Source organism: Acyrthosiphon pisum, chromosome A1 (assembly GCF_005508785.2).
Source record: "Acyrthosiphon pisum isolate AL4f chromosome A1, pea_aphid_22Mar2018_4r6ur, whole genome shotgun sequence".
Taxonomy (NCBI): Eukaryota; Metazoa; Arthropoda; class Insecta; order Hemiptera; family Aphididae; genus Acyrthosiphon; species Acyrthosiphon pisum.
Genome location: NC_042494.1, coordinates 67355110 through 67382150, shown reverse-complemented (window position 1 = coordinate 67382150; position 27041 = coordinate 67355110). Strand labels below are relative to the sequence as shown.

The following is a 27041-nucleotide window of genomic DNA, read 5'->3' as shown; positions in this document are numbered from 1 at the left end:
AAAAAAAAAAACAAGATATTTAAAGTTTGTAAACCGCGTTTTTGACATGTGCGTGTACACGCTGGAACGCTCTGTTATATTTTATTTTACACTACAGTCACACACACACTAATGATCACTTACGACGTACCTACACATTTACAAGACACGCACTTACAAACTACGAAAATCGTCAATATTGAATTTCATTAAGACATTATAACGACATTTTCACATGTTCACGTTTTTAGATATATATTATAGGCCAATAGTTCGTATATAGAGTATATTATGTATTGTATTGAAGACCTCCACGTTTATATTCGGTATTTTAATTAGGCACGCACATTTTGCATGTGTCATCACTCATAAGAGTACCACGCTACTATATTTTATTTTCCAAGTCAAGCGCTGACAGATTTACTACTATGATGAAGACAAAATAGGTTGTAATTTTAGAAAAAAAAATTGATCTGCATAAATTTTAGCACCACTTTTAAAAAACTCAATAGCGCCACTAGATTTAGGAATGAAACAAATAGGGTCTCAACACAACTTGTGTCGGTGCTCGTTTTTCCAATTTTCTGCAATTCTATATATATAATTTTAAAATTATGTTTTTTTAAAAGTTGCTACCTTAATTTCTATAATACTATACCTTAATTACCTTAATTAGTATACCTTATAATTCTTTTCCACTAATCTACCGCTCCATAAATATTTAGCAGCAAAAAAAAAAATGAACGAAATCTGACTATTCTATAGAAGTATACTGCGAGGCGTTATAGTTTTTTCTGTAAGACATGTTTTTGTACTAAAAAGCAGACGCCCTTAAGCGGATTATGAGATGTTGAGTACCACTTTTAAACAACATAATATTATTTTATTGCAATATAATAATATAATATGAATATATAGAAGACAGGATATAAAGCGCATATAAAATGTATAAAGCCAGTCGAACCATAATTTTTTGCAGGATGGTTGATAAAGGCGATACCATTGCATGCGCTGTGATATCGCGTAATACTACGATAAAGATGATGTGCAAAGTTTTAAAATCGTCACTCAACAGTCAACACCTATGTGTCCACTCGACACTCACTCCATCAATCGTCGTACGACTATTTGAATACAAAATATTAAATAAAAAGTGATGAACCACTATTTCAATATAATGTGTAAAACATTATATACTAAATATTTATAAATATATCTCTTTTACTATAAATTAACAGATTAACAAACGACAGACGTATGTAAGGTACACCCCCCCCCCCTTCGCCTCATCTGTATGCGATAATATATTATGTATATACTTATAAGACACGGCGATGTAGGTAGGACAAGTAGGTAGGTACCTATATTATGATACACCGACTTTAAAACCGCCAAAATCTCGCCTAGGTCTTGAATTTCGTTATTAATTTTCGTCTACCGTAGTAAATGTATTTCGCACGAAAACGTGAAAATGGCGACGCATTAATCTAATCACTTTTGTGGATCGCGATGTCATTACGCCTACGCGTTATGTGCGGTCCCCTTGTTTATTATTCGCAGCATAATAATAATAATATAATACACACCCTACGTATACAATTTTATGATTTATTTTTTATTTTACGCCACCCGTGGACGGAACATAATATTTTCACGGATTTTCCGATTTTTATTTTTACTCAGCGAACGATATTATGCAGTTTATTGTAATATACACGATATTATTATAATACTGTTGGCTTATAAAACCCACGTAATCGGCGTAAGCGCTATTCGTTTTCTCATCAAACGGTGTTCCGTGTTTACTAGCCGTATACCTATATAGAGAGATAGTTGTTTCATAATCGATTTGCGATACTGTTTTGTTGTACCTGCTGCTATACAGTGTATAGTACGGCAATATCACATTATTGCGAATATTTAACGACAGCCATAAAATTCGTTTCGATTTATCATTATAATAATGTGACATAGGTAGCTGGTAGATACGCGCATTATTTCAGAGCCGATAATAAGAGAGAAAATGATAATAATAATAATAATAATAGGTTTTATAGCTATAGCATATAGCTTTTGCGCGTGCGTATGAATAAAATATATATTATAACATAGCGTTAGGAAACGATTTCATAAAATAGATGAAATTTAAATAATAATGACATTTTTTCCCCTCTTTTTAAATAAATTTCATCACCATTTATCCATGACATGTTAACATTTTCAAAACGGCCAACAGCTGTGTATAATGGGCACCTAAGTACGACGGTTAAAAATTTAAAATTCAAATTACGTTGGGTACCGCACCATGCCGTGGGATCTCGAATCAGTCACAGTGCTACTAGTATACTGTATCATTATCGTCGTATAATAATTTAATATTGTGTACCTATAATTTTATTATTTTGTTATGTTTTGTGTTTAAAAATACAATATTCAATTTCCATTTGCGCGCGTTCAACAAGTTGTCCACGGCGTGAAATGGTTGATATTTTTTTTTCGGAAGGAAGTATTCATCGCCGTCTCGCATACGTAATAAATTCAATACAATACAATATATTAATAGAAAAGTAGAAAACACCGAAATGCAATATTGCAGTATAAAATAAACGACGCTAGAGTAGACGTACCTAAGCGAAATATTTTTGGAGTACTTCTATAACTACATAAATACAACAAATTGTTCAAGTAATTTATTAGATTTAAGTATATTTAAAGTTTAGATGAGCGTAGCGGATTTGTACTTGGATTGGTATTTGGCTATATCCCAAAATGTTGGTCCACTTCTGCGCTCATCGAAACTTTAAATTATTATAGTTAATAATTTATAAACTACTTGTCCAAAATGTGATTTGTATATAGATCAAAAAACTTTAAATATGTAATAATATATCAGAAAAAATAGCAAATCTAGCAAAAATCTTAGTAAAATGATAACGAAAAAAACGGTAACATTTTGTTTTGTACCGACTTGATTTTTTTTTTTTTTTAATTATGTTTCCAAAAACTTAAGTGTTTTCTAAAATAACGGGTGTCTTTCGTTATATGGATCACCCCATTTTTTATATCTAATAATACCAACCGAAAAAAACAATTAAAATTAGGCATATTTTGGACACATTCGACGTAAAATTAATCATGATGATCTTATATTTTTTGTATCGCTGTTCGAATATTTCCAAAATCATGTCATATACAATGTACTTATATGCGTACCTAACAATGCCAGACCGTAGAATGTTTACGTGGCAACGTTCCACACAGTATAATAGTTTAAACTTTAAACTTTAAACTCCGAATCGTAATTAATTATAGCGCTCGTATATTAAGTATTAACTGTATATAATAGGCACTGTCTACCTTTGATTTTTTTACTGCCACGTCAATTTCACACATTAAAATTCTGAACTTTGTCGGGTATTTATACTCGAACGACGAACGTACAATATCGTGCTAAAATACTGTTTCTCCTACACCGTTAATTCTTTCTAACTCACAACAACTCAAATTAGTAAATACTGCGTACACTATCATAATTTTCAGTTACATATATGAATATACGATATACTAAATATTTATTATACACATTATGTACATAGTCGTTATATATTTGTTTAACAATTAACAAACTAAATATTTACCCAAGGTGTTATCTGCAACGACTGCGAGATAAAAATTGATTTAACAAGTGAATGTGTAGGGGGGTGGTGAAAAACTCTAAAATGTTGGTTACAAATTGTATTCAAATTGTGCAAGAATAAATAATTGGTGTGGTTTTCGAACTAAAAATTTTAAATTTGCAGGTATGAGATGTGTAACAGATCCATTTATTCAGAATTTGTATTCCTGTTAATCAGTTGATTTTAATTCTATATCCATAGTTAATACAAATTAGTAATTAAAATATTAAAATATTATCAACACCGTAGTGAGCTTATTTAGCATTGGAAATTTGGGAAATTTAAAAATTGGGAATTTTGGAGGCAAATCTGTTGAACGACATGGTCTTGAAGGCTGAGGTCACGAAAGAAGAAGAAGAAGTGTGCTTATTAAAGTTCACCATACAATTATAGCATCCATTAAATTGAGAATCACGATGAACACTGTTCATTTTATTAAGTGGCAAAAACCAAATAATAAAACCATCATTATCATAAAAATATTATATAGTTTAATGATTAGTAATAATGACCTCGTGTACCTCATTATTTATTTTATTAATTTTTATGACGATTATTTTATCATACGGATCATTTAACTGTATCTACCATAAATAGCATTTACGCATTAACTAATGGACTAATTCAAAAACAATAATCATGCGCTGCAATAATGAAACTGACAGTCTTGACTCGTGGCTCACTAAATAAAAACAATTACCTTATAGTACAAAATACAAATATCGCCAATACAAAAATAAAACACACCATTGTAATTACAAATATTGTTATGAAATATCCTAAACAAATTGACTGCCTTTTCGTACAAATGATAACAATTTTTACAGGAGAAAAACAGCTATAAATGCGTTACACTATATATAATATGCATTTCTATAAGAGCAAAAGTTCATATGCCATTTAACCTATTTACCTACATTTAGTACCAAATAGAACCTTGTTTAGGTATGAAATTATTTACCTACACGGCCGCAACTCCATCCACTTTTAAAAAAAGATAGCAAATGTTTATTAATACTTTTAATCTGTCCAGGCTCGACTATACTTACAAAAAGCTAAAATACTAAATACGGCGGAAGCTGTACACAACAATATATAACGTTTCAAGTTGAACCCCTAAATAATATTATGTCATACCGTTTTAAAAGTACCAAGGTTTTTTTTGAAAAAAGAATTCACAATTAGCTTTTTTATCGTATGTGGTTCCTACATGTTAAGCACAAAAAAAATATATCTACACCGATAATATTATAATAGATTATATTATAATATCTAGGAATGAGCCGACCCTAAAAAATACACTTAAAATATCTACAGTTAAATTAGAAAAATCTACTATATATATTGTATATGTTGTAAGTAATATTTAGTATTTAATGTAGGTACATTATAAAAGTATAATATTAATAAGGGGTTTATCGTATAATAATATTTTAATATCGTGAACGTTCAAAAAAATGTAATTTACCGCAGCTTACTATTATAAAACGGTATAAGAGATATTATATTATTTCATATAGGTATTATGTATGTGTGATATATAATATACACTTATATGCACATGTACATAATTGCATTTTCATTTTTTTTCATTTATATATTAATGCTTGGAAACAGAAAGAGCTGTTAGTTATAGAGTAGGGACCGTTAAAAAATGTATATTACTTCGTGCAAACGTATTATTAAAATAGGCAAGTCTCGAATTACTGATGTGGTAGTATAATGTCATGGTTTGATTAAACCGTATTTACATAAATATATAATATACCTACTACCCGGTTGTAATGAATGTGATTACGAGGATAATAAGCGCGAGCCAGCAGAGGACTCTCGACCCAGTTATAGTGTTCAACGCTGGTGCAGGCGACGAGAACTACTGACAACATATTTTATACACTGCAGCATTATCGTGTCCAAATCGTCACGTTTACCATAAGTATACATTCTAACTAAATGTATTTCACAAAATAATATTATACATTTTTTCTTCTGCAAAGAGCTCAAATTATAGAAGTTCACGTCCTTTAATATTATACGAAGGTGCAAGGACTAATATAATAATATGCGTCTACTTATTGCAAGTCACATAATAAACAGCAGTGTAGATTTTAGATTTAGGAAATATAGTTGAATAGGAATTTAAAGGTTATACATTTTACTGTTTATGAAAACTATAGTAAATTATAATATAAATATAAATTAATAGCTAATATTGTATTTTAAATGCGATTTTGTACGCAGATCGAACGCTGACTGTGCGGTTGAGCAAACACATAATTATTTTAATATATATATATAATTTATACTACATAATAAAAATTGACTTTTGGATTCGTTGGAAAGCCAATATTAAAAAATAATAAAATTATCTTATTTTTATCCAAAAATAATAATTTGTTTATAACTCACAAAAGATTTTTAAATACATACGTGTATTTTTCAAATATTATTTGATAATTAAATTGGTATTTTTTTAAATGTGTAATTTAAAATAAAAACTCTATAAATAATATTATTATGTGGTTTTAATTGTAGATTTCAAATTTTGATCATGTAAAACAAATTTTAAAATTTCTTTAAATGACATTATAATACGAGGTAGGTACCTATGGCAGAATATTAATGAGTAATGACTAATGACTAATGACCAATGAGACTTATTTTAAAATAAGTTTATTTTATTTTGTACGGGCTTAGTACACTATAGGTTTTTTATCTGCTGAAGAAGTTATAATTTATATTTTTGCAAACACCACTTGAAATCCGAATACAGCTGCTACTATACCTACTATACATAATATTATATTGTAATAATATATTTTCTGTACTGTATAGTCAAATTTTACATTACTATTTGATATTTTAAATTAGTTTTCGACGCTTTGGTCTTATATACAGGTATAGGTAAACAATCGAAATCGCGTGTGTGTTATTTTCGATTTACGTGCTCACAAATATTGTAATTCCTGTGTCTGTTCACATTGCACATATACATATATTATACTGGTTATCATTACATTCAACATGATTTTCCGCAGTGCGATATTGTTTCGAAATATGAATACAAACAAGATAATTTGGAAATGTAATTGTATATCGGAACGAACGTCACTGATAAGTATAGTGTATTGACTTTTGCATTCGCCGGAAAGCCAATATTGATGCGTTCTGGTGGAAAACCAATTTATGGCCACCAGAAAACTGTTTGCACCTATACGCTATTATAATACACACGATGTAAGGATAATGCACAAATAACACGCTTGCCCCCTTTATTTTCTTCGATATTGCAGTTATACTCAAAATTTGATTTTTTGGACCTGCTTAAAGGCCATATTTTATTTTTTATTTTGATCAATGTGTTAAATAAATTATTGATTATTTATATGAAACGACAATGTGAAAAGAAGTTTAGATTTTGTTTATTTGTTATTTAATATATAATATTTATATTTATAAAAAAAATATGTCTGGGGAGGCTGGGCCCCTAGCCTCCCCCCTGGATCCGTCCCTGCTCGAGTATAATTAAAAATCCTAAAAATTCAGAATTATTGAATAAATTAATTATTACAGGAAAAAAATATGGGGCTGAATCATCGGATGTATATGTATGTAATGTGTATTTTTGGGCGTCTTGTGCACAAGAGTGTAGTACACTGTAGTGCAGAGCATTTGTGAACGATTTACATAAATAATTAAGGAACCCAAGGAACCTTAAATAAAATATATTATAACGAATACGAAGAATACAATATATCTATAACCTGAAACGGATATAATATTACTCGTTTGTGCAATATACATACTATGCATATCATAATCATATATTATAGGTGGTACTTGTCGTAAATCGAATATCGCGTCAGTGTGGTGTTGACGTGTTGTATTATATTATAATATTTGAATGGAAATGTTTTGGAGCTTATAATAGTTTTTAGACTTTAAATACCTACTGAGCCTTCAGAGTATAATAATAATATTACATACCTAACGGTAATACCGCCGACGTCGATAAAATAGAGTATATAGTATGGAAATTACGTGTGTTATACCGGGAAAAAAACAATTTAAAGCACATTTCATAAGCTACTGCAGCGAACGATGTGTGCACAGATTTTGCGATATTTTAAAATGTATACAATTATTTGAGTGGGAAATTAAAACATTATATATTGACACATTGCATAATATTACATATTGCATATTATGTTGCAGTGTGATTCACCGAGCATGAGCGTCCCCACTTTTTCCCTTTATTATTTTATATATTTATTTATTCATATACTGATTATTTTTGGAATTTTTAAGTGTATCGTTGCACAATGATTTCAATTGTTGAAATTTCCATACCATTTAAGGTAGTGGTCTTCAATCCGCAACTGGCGTTGTCTTTATTTAAGACCCGAAAACAGATTTTTAGAATAGCATAATACATTATGCGTTGTTATTATAACAATATTATTAACACACGTGTTTAATAAACCTACAGTACACTCCCCCTCAATTAAAAACTACCCAATGGCCTAAGGTGCCGCGGGTTAATTAATGAAAAAAAAACAATATTACTCACCTATACATTACCTATCATTTTACTGTATACAGCTTTCGAGGCTTTTAAAAAATTTTAGGCAACCCGTTACCTTAAAAGGTTGTAGACCCCTGATTTAAGGATAGACTCGTGGCAATAAAAGTTTATTTTTCTCAATTAGAAAACCAATCTATTTTACTATAAATTGTTAAGAAGATGATTTTTTTGTAAAATTTACAAAAAAATCATCTAATCAACATTTAATGTTGATGTATGTATTGTTTCTGAGTTATTAAAATGTAGGTATGCAAATATTACCTACTAAATATTGTATTTCTTAAAAATTAGTTCACTAAAATATCAAATATATTATGCACGTAATATTGGATTTGGAATTTATTATGCTTGGACAATCTTTGCAAGTATAAAATATTGATTAATTATTATTAATGACTAAAATTCTCAAATCATCATAGCCCGGATATATTTCAAGTCCATTAACATGGAGGGGATATTATATTATTATCCTTAGTACCTACATAAAGTTATCTAAAAAAACTACGTCTTGTTTGAATTTCGATTAATATGCGTTTATTATAATATAAACATTTTAAAAAAATCATCTGATTAACAAATTTGGAGAGAAAAAAGATGTTACTTATTCGAAAAGAAGAACTTGATATCACCATATAGGACACTCTATAAATGACACATATGTAAAAAATAAGTATTTAAAAATAAATAAAAATGGGAAAAATTGAGGTGAGCATGATCGGTAAATCTATACAATTATTATAATTTTTCGGTGTGTACCTATAGGCTATAATACACACTGACAAGTAAAACTTTTCTATTCTTTTTAAATTATTGTTAGTCATTAAATCCTTGTATATGTATAGGCTATAAATTGTACCCGTGCACATATTATATTGAATAGGTAGCTATATTATAACGAATATATAATTATAATATCCATAGTGCATTATATGAATACATAAACGCAAATATTTTCGCTTTTTCTCGTGACCAACACACAAAAGCTAATACCTATTTATGTATGTATTAGCATTTTAAAGACACCGGAAAACGAACGATGAATATTAATATTATGGTTATTCTCTCCGAAAATCTTGAAAGATTCGAGCGGACTCAATTGGTAAAACAAAAGTTAATATATACAGTTTACAATTTATTGTTACGTTAAAAAAAAAAAACAAAAAAAATATGAACCATAATATTATTATTTACAAAAATTGCCTTTTCAGAATCGTTTGAATAAAAATATCAGATTTTTACTTCGAAAAAAACAGACGTGTTGCTTATTGGTACAATAAGTTTGAATATTTTAATTGATTTAATATAATATAGGTCCACTTTCGAACTTATTTATTAACATTTCAAAAAAGTGATTACAAAATATATATTATAATACCTATTGTTATTAAAAAAAATTATGAACCATTATTTTTATAAAAAGTAAAAACTAGTTTAAATACTACTTTTATAAAAACTCGACGGGATATTGAAAATGTTATTGTAACAGTTACAATAACATTTTCAAGTTACTGTCTTTCAAGTTTAAAAATGTATAATATTAATTGAAGCTTTTCAAATAAAGATTATAATAATAATTATTTACTAAAAGTACACCATATATCTAATTTCAAACACTTTCCAATGCAAATTATATTTTCATATTTTAATTAGATTAAACGTTCTGATGAGGAAAAATTAATAATGGATGATCCACAATCTCGACTACATAATTATTAAAAGCGATTAAGACAAGCAGGCTCCTCACTCGTGATACGCTTCATATAAATTAAGCCCTTTCGTAAAATATATAATTAATTAAAAACGATAAATAAGTGTTTTCATTAATGCAGATATTCCTTAAAAAATACATTTTTATAAACAAAAATATTTTGGTTGGTTTCACCCAATCGACATGAGTAAAAAAAAATTGTATTTACCACTGATTTTATACAACGATTCAATAAATATATGAACCTTATTTATTTTTGCTGTCTGGTTTCAGAACATTTTATACAACAACAAAAACATCATCAAAAAGATTCTGACTTCCAAGCATGTCTGGTCAAGACGTTGGCAAAACGACGTTTCTCGCATTTTTAGTGATTTTTGTGAAAACTACTGGGAAGTTCTCCACTATCGAGTACAATATGTGTTCAATTTCCAATCTGTAAAGAGGTGCCACGTAAAACTTTCTAAGCTTTTTTACTGCACGCAAAAATGTGTTAACCAAAAAAAAAAACACACGTCATTGTAAAACTAATAGCTCCCTTGCCCCACACCGAATCTAAAAAGAAACATATGAAATCCCTTAAGAAAATCAATCTTTGTGATTCTGAACAAAATAATTACAAATAAACAAATTACGTTATTTAATCATTTAAAAATATGCTCAGATACATAAATATTTTTAATATATAGAAAAATAACCAAGGTTTATTATGAATTATGAATTAGTAAAATAAAACTATTCAATTCATTTTTAATGCATTCGAAAATTAGAATAATTTTTAATCATTTGACGATAATACGAATTACAACTTTATTTTATAAGCCCCTATTAAAAACATCAAATGAATCCCAAAGAAATTGGTGTGGAGGTGTTGGATCTGGAAAATTTGATTTATTTAAAGTTAGATAAGAGATCGGATGATTTGTTAAACGATCCACGGTTGCGAGTTTTTTTTACATAGAACCAGCTCGAATTTACATAATATTATATATGCATAAGGCCAATTGGGATAATTATGTTAATTCAATTTGATGCTATGCAACAAAACGCGTTCACTTAATAATTAATGTAGGGGAACCCAGGGCATGATGGGTCAACAAATATATGGCTCAAAGTAAAATAATGTTTAACTTACTAATATTTATATGGATATAATATTAGTAAGTAAATTAATATTTTACGTACGATTTCATCAAAAGATGATTGTCTTCTTACTTCTTACTTCTTAGGGATAAATTAACGAATCGTAACACAGTTTTTATAGTTTTCAAATCTCAACATATCTTTTTATTTTTCAGTTTTACTTGTAAAAAAGTACAGGTACTTCTTAAACGTTATAATAACACAAGCCGTGTAATGGACTCGTATGGAAAAAAACATTGGTTTTTTAATTTCCAATATTCTTTTTATCAACATAGAAAAAAAAAGAAAAGTATATCTATTCTAATATCAATGCATTTTTGTAATTGCGAATTATACGTATTATATTGTATTCCCTAAAGTTAATCTAATATCTATTTTTTAAATTTTGTTTTTAAATTTAAATTGTGGTTAATTGTCTAGTACTAACGGATTCTATGACGGAATAATCTTGTCTATATTAATATTATTTAACATAAAATAATTAGAGGTATATAATATGATTACTAATGTCCGATAATGAAAAAAATAAATTTGGCAAACTTGACAACAAATTTAACATAATTTCAGTGAACATAACTTGAGAGGAAGAAGGGATGGTAATCTGTATTATAAGAGTCTTAACTTGTAAGTAGGTACACTTATAATAAGTTATCAAAATCGTATAACTAGAAAAATTAATGTAAAAATGATTACAGTTGAGTACTAGCCAGTAGCCCTCGTAATAATTACAGCGTAACATTAAGTAATATTTGATTTTTCTGTTCTAGATTGTTAAATCTAAAATAATTATATTGTTTATAACATATTTTTATAACATATTTCTAATAAGGACGATATTAGTCATGTTACAGTGAATAATAAAGTTATAAATACTTGTGACGACCCGTACTACAGCGCCGGATTGAAAGTTTTCGGCCCACCGAAATTTTAAATTTCTATCAGCCCACCCCCTCCCGAAATCACCTTAGGTCCAAAAAAAATTTTTCTTTTTCTCTATCCGTGACAAGTGCAGTCTTAACTACTTTTTAAATTCAATTATTGCAAATACGTATATGAGTATATAAGCTTTTATCTAAAAATCAATTTGGATTTAGACCAGGTCTAGGGACAAAAAATGTTCTATATAGCGCAACACGTTTTATAAATTATGCTCTGGACAATAATAAAAAAGCCTTGGCGATTTTCTTGGATTTGGCCAAAGTATTTTATACGGTGGATCATTTAGAACTTTTAAAAATTTTGCCAAAATTTGGTATCGTATCACCAAGCTTAGACGGGTTTCGGAGTTATACTTAGAAAATAGAAGGCAAATGGTTAAAATAAATGGTATTACCGGGGATTAAATGTATATAGATTGCGGTGTTCCTCAAGGTAGTATTTTGAGCCCAATTCTATTTATCCTATATATTAATAGTATTAATTGTAGTCTAGATATTGAGGGACTTATCGTCACATATGCCGATGACACGTGTCTCCTCTTCTCAGTAGACTCCTGGAATGAGGTGCGTACAAAAGCAGCAAAAGAATTTAAAAAAGTAGTAGAGTTCATAAATTAAAGAAAGCTATCAATAAATTATAATAAAACAATGTTTGTGAATCTCACGGTAAATAACAAAGAAGAACATTTAGATAATTTAACGATACACTTTTGTGACAGCTATAATTTGTGCAATGATAAGCTATGTAAAACCATATATAGAGTCTCAAGTATACGTTATTTGGGTTTAACAATTGATAAACACATGAGGTGGAATCTACATGTAAATAATTTATTAATGCGTCTTCGTATTTTGAGTCATAGCTTTTATAAATTACACGAGATTTTACCAATGCATTTAATTCGTACAATATATTTAGTCCTATACCAAGCAATAATACAATATGGACTATTAATTTGGGGAGGACTCTCAGCTAATGCACTGAAACCATTATTAATACATCAAAGACAAATAGTTCGTATATGTATACATAAATCCAGTCTCGAAGGTTCAACTTTTACTAATTTCAAATTATTTAATGCATTACCAGTGGATCTACTGTTCAAAAAAATTGCTATTTTATGGGTAGTAAATAACTCAAATAAGTAATAACTGGTTAAATCTAAATAAAAGAGAAACAGTAGCTTATGATGCTAAAGTTAGTTATTTAAAAAAATCATTTGGCCAAAAATTCGTGGACTACCTTGGTCCAACCCATTTTAATTCTATGCCTATTATTACGAAAAAAACATTGTCTGTAAATATTTTGATGCCAAAACATTAGTTATAAAATGGTTGTTTATGTCTCTAGATCAATAATTATTTGTATCTGTAAATGAAAACTCTCTTCTCTTTCTCAAATCTAATATATAATTTACTGTATTGTATTGTTCATAATTAGTATGTAATCACCTATAATTAAACTGTAAATTTTCATAATTTATAAAAATAGTTAGCTCTCTACCTTCAACACAAGCTATGCTTATACGGAAGGTAGATAATTTTTTTATTCAATTGTATGTATTTAAATGTTATGTATGTAATTGAAAAAAATTTAAAAATTTAAAAAAAAAAATTATTTACTTCGAAAACAGAAAATACTATGGTAAAATTCGAGCAGTGTAAAAAAAATGAAAGACTATCAAAGGAAAACCAAAAATCAAAGATCTTCTGACTTCTGATCTGAACGTGAACACTGTATACGTATTATACCTAGGTAGGTAGTTATTAAGTTATTGTTAGTAAGTCATACGATACAAATAAAGCCTAAATACAATATTATAATATATTTATATTTTTGATTTATAATATATCCACGCGATCCCACAATATTTTCACATAGACGAAGATTAGGAAAATCAAAACGCCAATGTATGATCTGCAACACATTGACCATATTATAATAAAATATATCCATGACCAAAAAAATAAGACCCACACGTAGTAAATGGTTCAAGCGAATATGTGATAATATTATGCATAGTACCGTAATTGGGCGGGACCATTTCCCTCCGAAAAAAAGAAAGGAAAATGCATTTCATTCTCCTCTACACTTTTTTTTTAAACAAGGTTTATGACTATTTGTCTTCGTGATTTTAACAATATAAAAAAACTACCTATGTAAATTATTTGAATATTAAAATTCTTTATTTTAAAATATAATATTCAATTATACAGCAGAATATTATACTTAATTTGTATTATTATATTATATGGATACGTGTGTATAATTAATAATTATACACTCCTTAAAAATTGACGATAATTTTTATAATATATTTTGATTTAAAGTTATTATAAAGATAGCTCTAAATTATTATAAATAATTAATATTTGATTGTATTTTATTGGTCTTTAATTTTAATTTATTCCTGTTTTACCACTTTACCAGTGTATACAAATATATACTTAGCTACTGAAATTATAGAGTACCTATTGAAATTAATGAGAGTGTGACAATTTTCTTACTTAAATAATGCATGGTAGTGAACAGTGGAGAAAATGGCCCAGATTTTGTTTTGTTTTATTTTTTTTTTATCAAGGAAAATTATCAGCGTAGGCTTACGCGGTATCTGATTTTTAGAGAAAAATGGCTATATGGCCCCGTTTTCCAAAGACTTTTTCAAACGGAAGTCGCGTCATGTATGACGTGTGTCGGATATTAAGAAAACTTGGCAACTCTCCGCGTGTATTACAAAATAATATTATAAAAAATAGTAAGCGCTTACTTTTCCATCGCTATTGACTAATCCGAAAGTCCAATGACCGGAAGCCGTCGTCAGTCCGGACTGGTTTCCGGTGTTGGACTTCAGCGACCGGCCGCCTCCGTCGCCGTCTGACCACCGCGGCCACGGCCGATCGTCTCTTGCGCCGGCGGCCCGTGGAAGGCGGCGGTGGGGGCGGCGGTGGTCCAAAATTGATGACCGTGCCGGGCGGCGCGTGCTTGACCGGCAGCAGTTGCACGTAGTCACCGCGCGCCGAGTGAATTACGCCAGACGCTGCCACAGCAAACGTCTGTAACCGGGCCGAGGCTGGCACGGTTACCAGTCGAGCGGCCAACAGAATGGGCACCAGCACGGCGGCCGCCACGACGCCGCACCCGAGCACTAGCATGGCTATGATGACGACAACGGTGCGTCTGGTGCCGGCGCCACCGCCGCCGCCGACGCTGTCATCGGCCGTCGCCGAAGAGGATGACGAGGACGACGACCTGCGGTGGTGATGATGGTGATGGTGGTGCGGCTGAGTCTGCGGAGACGCGTCCCTGCTGTGTTGGTGGTACCGGTATTGGTAGTGGTGTTGTTGTTGTTGTTGTTTTTGCTGCTGCTGCTGCTGTTGTTGTAATTGGTGGTGGTGATGGTTGTGGTGGTGCAGATGGGTCCGATGGCACGCGGTCGCCGCGCCGCACGGCGGTTGTTCTTCCTCGCCGCTCGACGCGGACGGTGAACGGTCGTCTGTCTGCGGCAATATCGTGTACTCGAGCTCGGCCACCAGGTCTCCGGCGCCATGTTGGGCGCGCACCGTCTTGAACATGCGGCGGCGGTGACGTCGAATTGCAGGGGCCCCGCTGACACCTACGTGATGCACAAAACGGTTGATTTTAATTATTTATTCAAACGGGCTAAATGCCAATAACAAGTTTAAATTTAAGCAGTGGTATTTTGGAGGGTATAAGGGGATATACGATGTATATTGTATACCAATTTAATATTTAGTGAATTAGACCATTAAGGTTAGGCCTGTAAAAATAGTACAAATGTACGGTACACATTATACACATTACTCGTATTATAAATGTCTACGATAGTATACCTTAAAAAATATATTTTTTTAAATTAAGGAAGCTGTATTCTGTATTATTGTTTATCATCACATTTATCAAATAGGTACCTACGTGTGAATATTATTATGAATTATGTTTAATGAATCATGTAACAAATAATTAAAATTAGTTATTACCACGTATTATAGTAAATAATTTAACGTATTAATTAATTGTTATAGTTGTTATAGTTAGCTGGTAATCATCGTTTTTCATTATGATCATTGAGGGACGTAGAAATTTGAACAACTAAGTAATTCCAAACAGTCCATATAATCTGCAAAACCAATCTGTACACGAATTTTGAATCAGTTATATTTTTAAGACCTACATTTTAACGATGACCTCGATTTTTCTCGAACTGTTCGAAATAGTTTCCGAGTTGGAAGTGTTAGATTTCGAGTATTAGTTTTCAACAAACTTCGAACAGTTGCAATTTCTCGAAGTTCAGGGTTGTTTGAGAACCCATAACAATATTATGCATTATACAATTATTATAATAATTATAATGTGGAGTCCTCTAACCAGACGTACTTTTTTTTTTTGTATTGTTTTAGTATATTTAACAATATATAGTGTTAAGTACATGACATTGAACTATTTTTAAACATCACAACAGCCTACAGGCTAATATTATTATATTCCATTATTTAATAATTATTCATTTATATTTTATGGTTCGACCTGATGAATTTAAGTTAGTACCTACAGTAAACACACATTGCCCTTTAAAGCAAATGTTTCGTAACTCGAAAATAAAAATGAGTTAGTTGTGAAATTTTATAAGTACTTACACCAATTTTACACGTTGTTTTCTGTAGTAAAAAATCCCTAAAATTACATTGAATAGGCAAAACACAATTTTTGTTCTTTGGAAATGCGTAAATAACAAAAAAATTCGTAGTAATGAGTAAGAATTTCGTACTTTATATTCACTAAACATAAACGCCGTAAATATTTTTTATATACTATACAACGTATTCGCTTAACATTTTCATATTCTACCCAAGTTACGGCGTTATTGCTTAGCAATGTTGTGAATAATCCAAAATAATTACTGCACCTAACCATTGAATGCACCAGGGGCCTAGAGTCATTCATGTATTAAAACGAAACGACATTCTCAACAACTAAGAAAATTCCTACCACACAGTAGAATTTGAGAAAATAAATCGGTTTTTGATAATAATTTGAACTACTTATGTAACTTTAACTTTGACAGTTTGTAAAACATTTATGTTTCATTTTATATTTATTATATTTTATGTCATATTATCTATATTAATATTATACATTTATTTACTGCATTTTACTCTAGTAAATAAATGTAGGTATAGATGGTTTATAATAATTATTAATACATCATATTTATCTACGCCTTTTTTCCTTAGTAAATAGAAGTGTAAACGGCTTATATCGCTAAGTTATAACGTAAAAGTAACTTAAATTCATGTAATATGTCAACTATCGATAATACTTTTTTTATTATTATTTCATTGCATTTCTCGTCGAAAAAACAATTAATGTGAATATGGTTTATACTAAATCAAATAGATTAGCAAATAATTAAGGTATAAGAAAATAAAAAATGTAAATATGGATTTCTCTCAAAACTAATATATTTTTTTTTATGAAACTTTTGTTTAGCAAGACCATCAGTGCCTTGCCAACTTTCATTGGCGCCCCAGGTCAATAATATTTGGCGCCCTTATTAAACGTACATATTTAAACATTTTCCGCACTTTAAAATGTTACAACTTTTGCCGCCCTAGGGAACTTGCCCAATTTTCTCCCCACCCCCCTCTACCTCTTGGCACGGCTCTTAGGGCCGTAATTCTATAGCATCATATAATTATTTTTATTTGCCAACTACCTTACTACTATATAAAAGCTTTTACTGTACAATTGCACATTAAATATTTAATAGTACACATAATATAATATAAATAACATATTTTTTATGATAGAGGAGTTAATAAATTTTAAAATATGTGATTATTTTAGGTTTTTATATCTGTTCACTATTTAATTATATACCTAAGAGTGATGCGCGCTCTACGACTGATGCACTGAGTCCGAGAAAGAGATGGAGATCTGATATCATAATATAATAATAATACTCTGATAGTTAATTAATGATTTCCGCGTAGAGATACCAAAAATTTGATGCGTATTGTTTTGTAATTTATAGAGATAGTTTTCATTTCGACTTTTGTTTCGAGTAGATTTGAAGTTTAGCATAAGAAAAAAAAACAATGACAGTTTGTGAAAATGTGAATTGTTCAAGCTTTGAACAGCTCCAATCAAATCGATTTTATATTATACTTGCCGATCTCGCGCATTTCGTTGCCCGTAAAAAATACAACTCTTAAAAAATTGAGATTGTTTAAATCTTCATGTGTGTAACTCGTTGTAGTAAGTGCAACTCAGACACCCTGATAGGCAATCCGTCTATGTCGGATCGCGGACAATATGTGACAGCATATCAAGTAGGCAATCCACCTGTGGTGGATTGAAGACACCCCTATTAGCGGCTATAGTGCAACTGAGCCACCTTTGTAGGCAATGTGTGAAAATTCGATTTGATGCATTTTTGTACCTGATCTGCCCGATAACCAATAACAACCATTTATAAACAAAAATGTCCAACGTAAATCTCAAAATTCCTGTTTGAGTAACTTCTTGGGTTGGACTGTATGATTTAAATTTATACTATTTCCTATTTCTTTATATTGGTGAAAGAATTTTTGAAATCGGTCAAGTAGTTTTTGAGTTAATTCGTTAGAAACAAACAAACCTTTTCTTTTTATATAATAGTATAGATAATCATACTATATGTTATTATTGTAGGTAGCTACATTAGTTATTTTTTTTTTATAATCATATAATAAACTATCACATACCAATGAACAATACACATTTGTAATTAAAACGATAAAAATACTGTAAAGTCTATATTTTATCTAATTTCTATATTTATAGAAAATACTAGAACGCGTAACTAATCACTAATAATTATTGAAAATTTAACTTTTTTATTATTTTTACCGCTTGGTTAGTACGTTATTATTATTTTATATAATATACAGCTGGAACAACTGTTTTTAATGCCATTACGATACTAAATAGTTTTTTAATTTTTAATTTCGCAAAATTGATACACTTTTTAATGTTCTACGAGATATAAACTGTAAATTGTAAATTCGTTGGGTCAAAATTAAGTTTGAGATTAATTAAATATAATGTTTTTTAAAAATGTAATAATTAAAAATAATAATAATAATAAACCACAAACCAATGGTCTACAAAACTTTAACATTAATAAATAAAAAAAAACTGTACATTCTATATAATATAGTGCGTAAAATTCTATTTTCATTTTAAACACCGGAAAATGTTATTTAAAAACAACCACATAAGTTTGGTCGGGTAAAAGTGCGATCTCGATTGAATTTATATGTTTACATGGAAACCACTGCAACAGTTCGGTTTCAACATGTACAACACGTTATATGTTTAGGTACCTACTCTTTTCTTTGCCTCCGCTCCGGGAAATATTTACAGTCAAGACATTTCTGTTATTATTTCTGTTCTTTTTCTCCTAATTATTATTACCTACAAAATATGATCGTATATAGTATTGTTTTTTCCTAGGTACCTATTATAGTTTTCACCAATGTTGTTATTACGCGGTCGTGAAAATTTGACTTGTCTTCGTCCGTTATTTATGAACTGAATATTATTACAAAAATATTTCCCCGGGCGCACATCGGATCTCTGTGGACCCCCAGACTTGAGTATGTACTCGTAATACTAGCGTACGTGTGCTTATAATAATAATATGATGGGTGTGTGGGAATCAAATAATTTATTGAATTCGTGACGAATTTGATATTATCTTTTGCGATTTCAAAAATTGGAAATATCGATAATTTCAATGTAAGCACGTCACGAAACAATGTTCACACGCAAAATGTTGTGTGTCGTTCGGGAAAATATAAAATATAAGTTCGCATATTATACTAAAATTACTTAATAACTATTATTATTATAATTTGTAGGCATAATATAATATTAATATACAACCATAACACCGGCATGTATGAGCGTTACGACTTACGACGTAGGTGTCGTATAATAGTATTGAACGTAGTTTTTAATATTATTATTAAATACTTGGTAAAGTTAGACTAAATCACTATCGAGTTTTATGGCAACATAATTTTTCTTGTGCAGTCCGAAGACACGTAATAATACAACAATATTATCATACAGTAGTCGTCGCTTATTATTATTATTTGAAATCGCGATTAATTGACTCACATAAATTCGCGATTCGCCTGTTGTACAGGATGTTTCCGATTTACTTACATGCATACTGCCACATAGGAAATTAGGAAACAATATTTTTCTATTAGATTATACGCTACAATGATTAATGGGGTCAGTGAGAATTTTAAAGGGCGTATTCCCACATTTTTTTAGTCCATTTTACCGATTTTGTCACATATATTTTGACGATTCAACTATATTTTCCTCGACTCATCGCGTCAGAAAATATAAATGTCTTTGAAAGTATTTTTTTACGTAATTTGGAGTCATACCAAACAATATAAAAAAAAATGTACCTATTATCAATTTCCGCGGTTTTTTTCCTTTATGAATGACAACCATGATTAAAGATATAATGGTTACCCAACGAGCATGGAATAGTTGTCTTTAATATTACTCTCATGATAAGAACAATTGTGCAGCGTTCTAGACAGCAGTGGAATATTTATGTACTATTGTACTATATTAATATATTAATATTATCTCATATTAATATTATAGAGAGCCGCTTAGTTCAACAGCTGATTCTGAAAGTAATTTTAATTGCCATGTGATATTGCTTGTGACATACTAGCCCGTCGGGTAACCATTATATCTTTGATCGTGATGACAACATAATATTAAGAAGCAGAGATTAGAAGTTCATATTAAGAAATACGTAATAGATAATCAATATATTTATATTTATATTTATAAAATAGCCAGATTTAATTGTTGTGTCACAATATGCATGACGTATATCTTTAATTCTTGGACCTATCGTCTTATCTACTCGTTCGGTCAATGAACTCAAGATAGTCAAAGAGACTAATATCATATTACTTTAAGGTGGTGGGCCACTATTTAATATTATTAATGTTGTTAGTTATTATGAATTATAATATAGGAGTCATATAAGTCATATATTCTGTTATTCAGTAGCATGTTTAATAAAATACTATGATAAAACTAAACACGCCACAGATAGAATATAATACTTAGTCAAGGAAAACATTAAAACAATAAATAATTTTTATATTAAGATCTCAACACAATGCGGTATTATGCTTACGCCGTATAATAATCTATATATATAAGAATCTAACGTGATTTTGGAGACGAAGGAAACCGGTTTGTTTGCTTATTTATTATTGTTATTATTATTATTATTAATTATTTATTTATTTGTTTGCACTTGCATTTTTCCATTTGAAATATATATTATTCATTGAACAAATAATTTATTGTTACATTTTTTTCTACCTTATTTCTATTCTATAATAAAAATAATAAAATTTACCACTCCAGTGGTTGAATTCAAAATGTAGGATGTATAGTTTTCAGAAACTAGCAATAACAATAACTACAATATGTAATTATTTTATATTATTTTTATAGCCAAAAAATAGTCATGTGTTTTTAATTTAAATTATAAAAAAATAATTTCTTCCGGAGGAAGGTCGGGCAACTAGTATAATATAATATTATTATATTTTGTGGATAGCGCCCCACAAACAATATATAGGCACCTACCTAATTGTACAACACAAATTCATCGTGACACATAATATTATAATTTAATAATATATTAATCGTCGTGATAGTGAAGACAATGTGCTGATTTCAATTTAAACTAATCCCGAGAATTCATTATACACCTATGTACCTACTCGATAAATATATAATATAATATATGACTATTATATATATATATATATATTGTAAATATACGTTCGGACAAAAGGAGGTAGCGTGTGTGTCATACTATACGTGTACTCGTTCGGTGAAGGGGGAAATGGGGAGGGGGCACGGTGTCTAAATGAACTTTAACCCGACTATATAATGTACAGTATATATATATATATATATATATAGGTAGGTAGTAGTTTCCAGTGCGGTTTTATTCGGTTAAAAAAATAATGAAGTTTAAATTTATGGTAACTGGGTTACACGCGGTTATACACGTGTACGTAGATAATATGTATATTGTATATAATATATATATCTATAGGTTTGTGTGTGTATGCGTATAATATAATATATATATATATTATATTGTATACATTATATAGAGAACACGGAGCAGCCGAGTTAAATTTATGGTTATTCGGCGTTTTGGCGTGCACCGAACGCGTGAGTGTGGTATGTATCTATATATACCATAAACTATATACCTACAGCTCCGTGAACTGTTACAATATGATTGCGAACAATGTTATTTTTTTTACGGTTTTTGTCTCTATCCGCGAGCTTATAACTTTTATTAATATATTATACAAAGTACTATATTATTATATAGGTATACGTACCTACGTAGTTGCCGCCGCCGCAGGGTCGCTTTATAAACCACGGCTGTTGCAGCTACAACATTGCTGTGTTGCAGTCTTATGTTGGGCGTGACGATTACGGAACACCTTACCTACCTAGCTGGATACCTATACATAATTTCAACGTATTTTGACTCGATTCTTAGGTGTCGACAAATGTGACACGGTCTCTAAATATACTATAATAATATGTAAGGTGCTATCGTACTCCGACTTTCGACTTTTGGAAAAGCAGAATAACATTATTCGGAGTATTTCGATCTATAAAAATCAAATTTCGAACAAGTAGGTAGTTTATTAACTACAGGTTTTTAAAGTTTAGATGATCGGAGTAATGGAACAACATTTTTCGTGGTAAATTCTGTATCGCTCCACTCATTGAGTGTCCATCAAAACTTTAAATACTTATAAATCATACGCTACTATCGCCCGAAATTTCCATTTTACATATCGAAATAAAAAATGCATATTGTCATCAGAAAATAAAAATAAAAAACCAAAAAACCAAAATAGTAAATGTAATAATTTTATTTAGAAAAATATTGTCTTAAGGACTTAATAGATTACCTTCATTGAAAACGGTCAAGTAGTCTTTGAGTTTATATACCTACTCAATAGAGGACGATGAAAGAAACATTCATTTTTATATAGGTGTACAGATTTGTATCACTGTTGCCTATGTCATAGTTGAATTTGGGGGACACAGTTCCCCATAAGTTGGGCCCAATGTTGATGTCAAGGTTTTCTTTCCCTGATCCGCCGTCGACTGTAGAAACTTTCAAAAGAAACGGTGCAACTGTACGTCTCCTCCACTAATGTGGTACATAGGTATACATTGACGTCCTCGTATGCGAAATGCCGAAATGAAAATATATTATAATATTAAGGCGAAACGTCGTCGTCGCCACCTTTTGTATTTTTCGCAAATATTTTACGCTTTGTAAACAAATCTAATTTAGAACGTAATATTTTTCAAAATGAATACTATATACGTCGCAGCTATTTGTTCTGTCATGGGAACACGCATAACGACAATATAATCCCCCGACGCGAATCGAGAACATTTATTTTATTTTTCTTCTTCATCCAAGTGCACAACAATTTTTCCGAAGTCTGATAGAAAAGAATGTTTAATAATATTACGCACTCGAGTTGGAATATTAATTTGAATTCATTAAAGTTTTTCGATATATACCTGCCGCTAAATACATAATACCTATAACCCATAATAACTTTTGAGTATATACATATTATATTATATAAAATACGAAGTAGGTATAAGGTTTTTAATGCACTTCTAAACAATTCCATCGACACTGGAAAAATACTATCCACAATGGTTTTTTTTAAATTTAATTTGAATTATGTAGGTACTGCGTCCGTACACCATAATTAATATATTAATATGTATATAGAGTAATTCACCAAAGCTCCGTTTTTTTTTCAATGATGCAGCTATCCAAAATCCAATTTTTGGAATTTTTTAATACATTAAACATCATATTTTTTAATTTTTGAGATTGTTTGTACTCCACTAAATAATGTACATTAAAAAAGGGGGGTTCTCATATGAAAAAAAAAACAGAAGTTTTTATCACCACAGGGTACCTACAGTAGAAAGAAGTCAAAACTTAAAAGTTAAACTTCAAAAGTAGGTACAAAACAATTCAAGAATTTTAAAATATATTACATTATAGTCTTTGAGTATATTCAAAATTATACTATCTTAATCAGAATTTAAACTATTTCATTATAAAATTAAAAAAGCGGTTGAGTGGGTGTCGCTCTGCTGTAAATACGTGCATGCTTGGGGTGAACCACCCTGTTTATAGGACAGGTACCGATTTTAAACGTTTATCATATTATAACTACATTTAGATCCGCAGACTTTTCAAACTATATACCTTTACTACACTCAATTTCGCGATTATCGTGTCCCGTTGTCGGATTACTCCGTCATCGTTAATGTTCGAGTTGGTTTTCATGCGACCAGGCAATAATAATAGGCTATTTAGCCACGTTAAATGCAAAACGTCTCGACAATCGCGTGTCTTGAGCGTATTATAATACGACCGCTACACTTTTCACCGACAGCGCGCGTTCAGTATGACATGACATTTTGGTGATGTAGGTACAACGAGATTCACCAAGCACGTTACCTCAAAATCTGATTTTTGGAATTTTTAAATATCATACTCGATAGTCTCAAAGACCATATTATTTTCGAAAACTCCAGAGATTTTTTTGTATACCATTTGAGGAGGGTTCTGTGGCGACAAAATTCTGAAACCATTCTTGTAAGTAATAATAAGGGATTTTTTAAAATTGTTATGACATGTCTATATAAAACACAAACAAGTGGTTTCCAAATTATTAAACATTAATGTGTAATAAGGATTTACAAAATGTATTATTATTATATTATTTACCTCTACAATACGGGTATACACGATGGAAATATTCGGAATGAAGTGAGACGTGTGAATATGTGATCTATATCGAATATTCGAATGACCATCAATAACTTGATAATGATGATGATGATAATGATAATATTACTGTTGTCAAAGCAAATTTTAATATTATCGTGATATATATTACTAGCCCCTCATTCAAATTTTTAATATAACTTTTAAAATAAACCACATAGGTACCTATAAAACTATGAAAAACTAAATTCGCACGCATAATAATACGATTCAATCGGTCGGAAAATTGTTGCTGTTTGAACTGTTGACCTACGGGCTGCGGCATGGAAAACCCAATTGTTTTTGTTGTTTATGTACATTCAACATCATGATAATATTACATATTCGCTTACCGTCCAGGACACAGGCAGGGACGATTTTGTCTTTTGCTAAAAAATTCACTTTTGTTCAACTTCAAAATATTTGGATTTGCGGTGTCAAACCACAATAAACAATTTAAAATACAATACACCTACAGTACATATTTCCATATATTCTAGAATTCGATATATATCGTATACGATTTATTTTTAAGCGCGACAATGCTACATCGTGTTTAGTTTACCGAATTATTTTAATTAATTAATATTTGCGATTTGATTAACGAGGTATAATACCTATACATGATATTATTTTGTCTATAGGTACTAAAACTAAAATATAAATTATGATTGAATGGATCGCGTGTTGTAGATTCATCATTAGTCATTACCCCCTCGCGTATTATAATCCGGGATAGACCAAAACAAACGAAACTCAACTACTCAAGGACGGATATTTTTCACAAAGCTGTAAAACCGAACGACATAACAATTTTAATTGGTTTTCCGTTGTTGTGTAATCACTTTAATCAGTCGATTTAGAATGAAATACGCACCTATATGCATAACTTGGAGCGTGTATAAATATTCTTGATTAAATTGAAAATCCTCTCTGTTACGTGTTCGAGCGGCACACATTTCCATTGCGTCGTTAACCGATTTGATCAGGAGGTTTACCATTGTACCGTTTGCTTACTACGTTTATATAAAATTGAATATTGTTCATAACAATTACCACAGTGCAAGCCGCAAGGTAACAGGGATCGTTAAAAATATTAGAATTTGAAAATATGTGTTCAATTATAAAATATTATTATATTATTTAATATTTTTAATTGGCCTTACAAAAATATTACCATTGTTATATAGTCACATATTATTTATTAATTTATATGATTAATTAATTATCGTTTTGAGCGGAGCAAAATTTACGGTGCACTGCTCGCACGTCGTTCGTTTATTATACAACGAAATCCTTAAATCGTTTCCGGAATCAAACCGAGCTCGTTTGTGTCCTGCGACATAGCGGTTATTTGTAGTGAATGTTAAAATGGGTCTATATATACATGAATGTATTGTATAGACGCAAAAGACTCTATACATCGTTATTCATTCGCCGCGCGGCTGTCCGACTTACAGGAGACACCCACACCCGCCCCGGTGGCCAACCCAAACCCGGTATCGGCACTTTTTTATATTGGCGCGGTTTCGAAATAAATATTTATATTATTATTATACGCAAACAACTATACTGTACACATTACGAGACCAAAATAATAGCAAATAAATCGCGTTGCACTCGGTTATTTAGATAACGATTCTGCAGACCGCGATCGAGCGAATTCCTTAGTGGCGTATTTCAAGGGGGAGGTTGGTGGAGGGGAGAAAAGTGAAATTTGCCCTAGCTCCACCCGCCGAAAGATTTTTATTTAAATTACTCTATCGCTATTTAAATTACTTTATCGCATCAAGTGCTATAAATATATACAGAGTAACTCGTGCTACAACGACATGTCGCCAAAGTACCTATAACTCACACACTATAATAAAAATATAATTTTTTTGCACATTTTATAATATAATGTTTATACAATAATAAATTATTAAGTATTAATGTTGTACGATAGGCGTTTAGTCGATTGGTGGGCGCAACTTTTCTTTTTAAATATCAATTAATTTATAAATACCACAGTCGGTCCCAACAATTGTGTTATTCAATCGA

At 30.4% G+C, this 27041-nt stretch overlaps 1 protein-coding gene across 1 annotated transcript in view; it reads right to left on the bottom strand.

Annotated features, from left to right (window-relative positions):
- The window catches only part of LOC100575255 (AT-rich binding protein-like), a 69696-nt gene that overhangs the window by 29917 nt on the left and 12738 nt on the right, over window positions 1-27041 (bottom strand). The window contains exon 2 of the mRNA XM_008184442.3: window positions 14799-15644. Coding sequence (XP_008182664.1) covers window positions 14809-15603 — 795 coding nt within the window. The 5' untranslated portion in view covers window positions 15604-15644 and the 3' untranslated portion in view covers window positions 14799-14808. The remainder of the gene's footprint in view (window positions 1-14798; window positions 15645-27041) is intronic.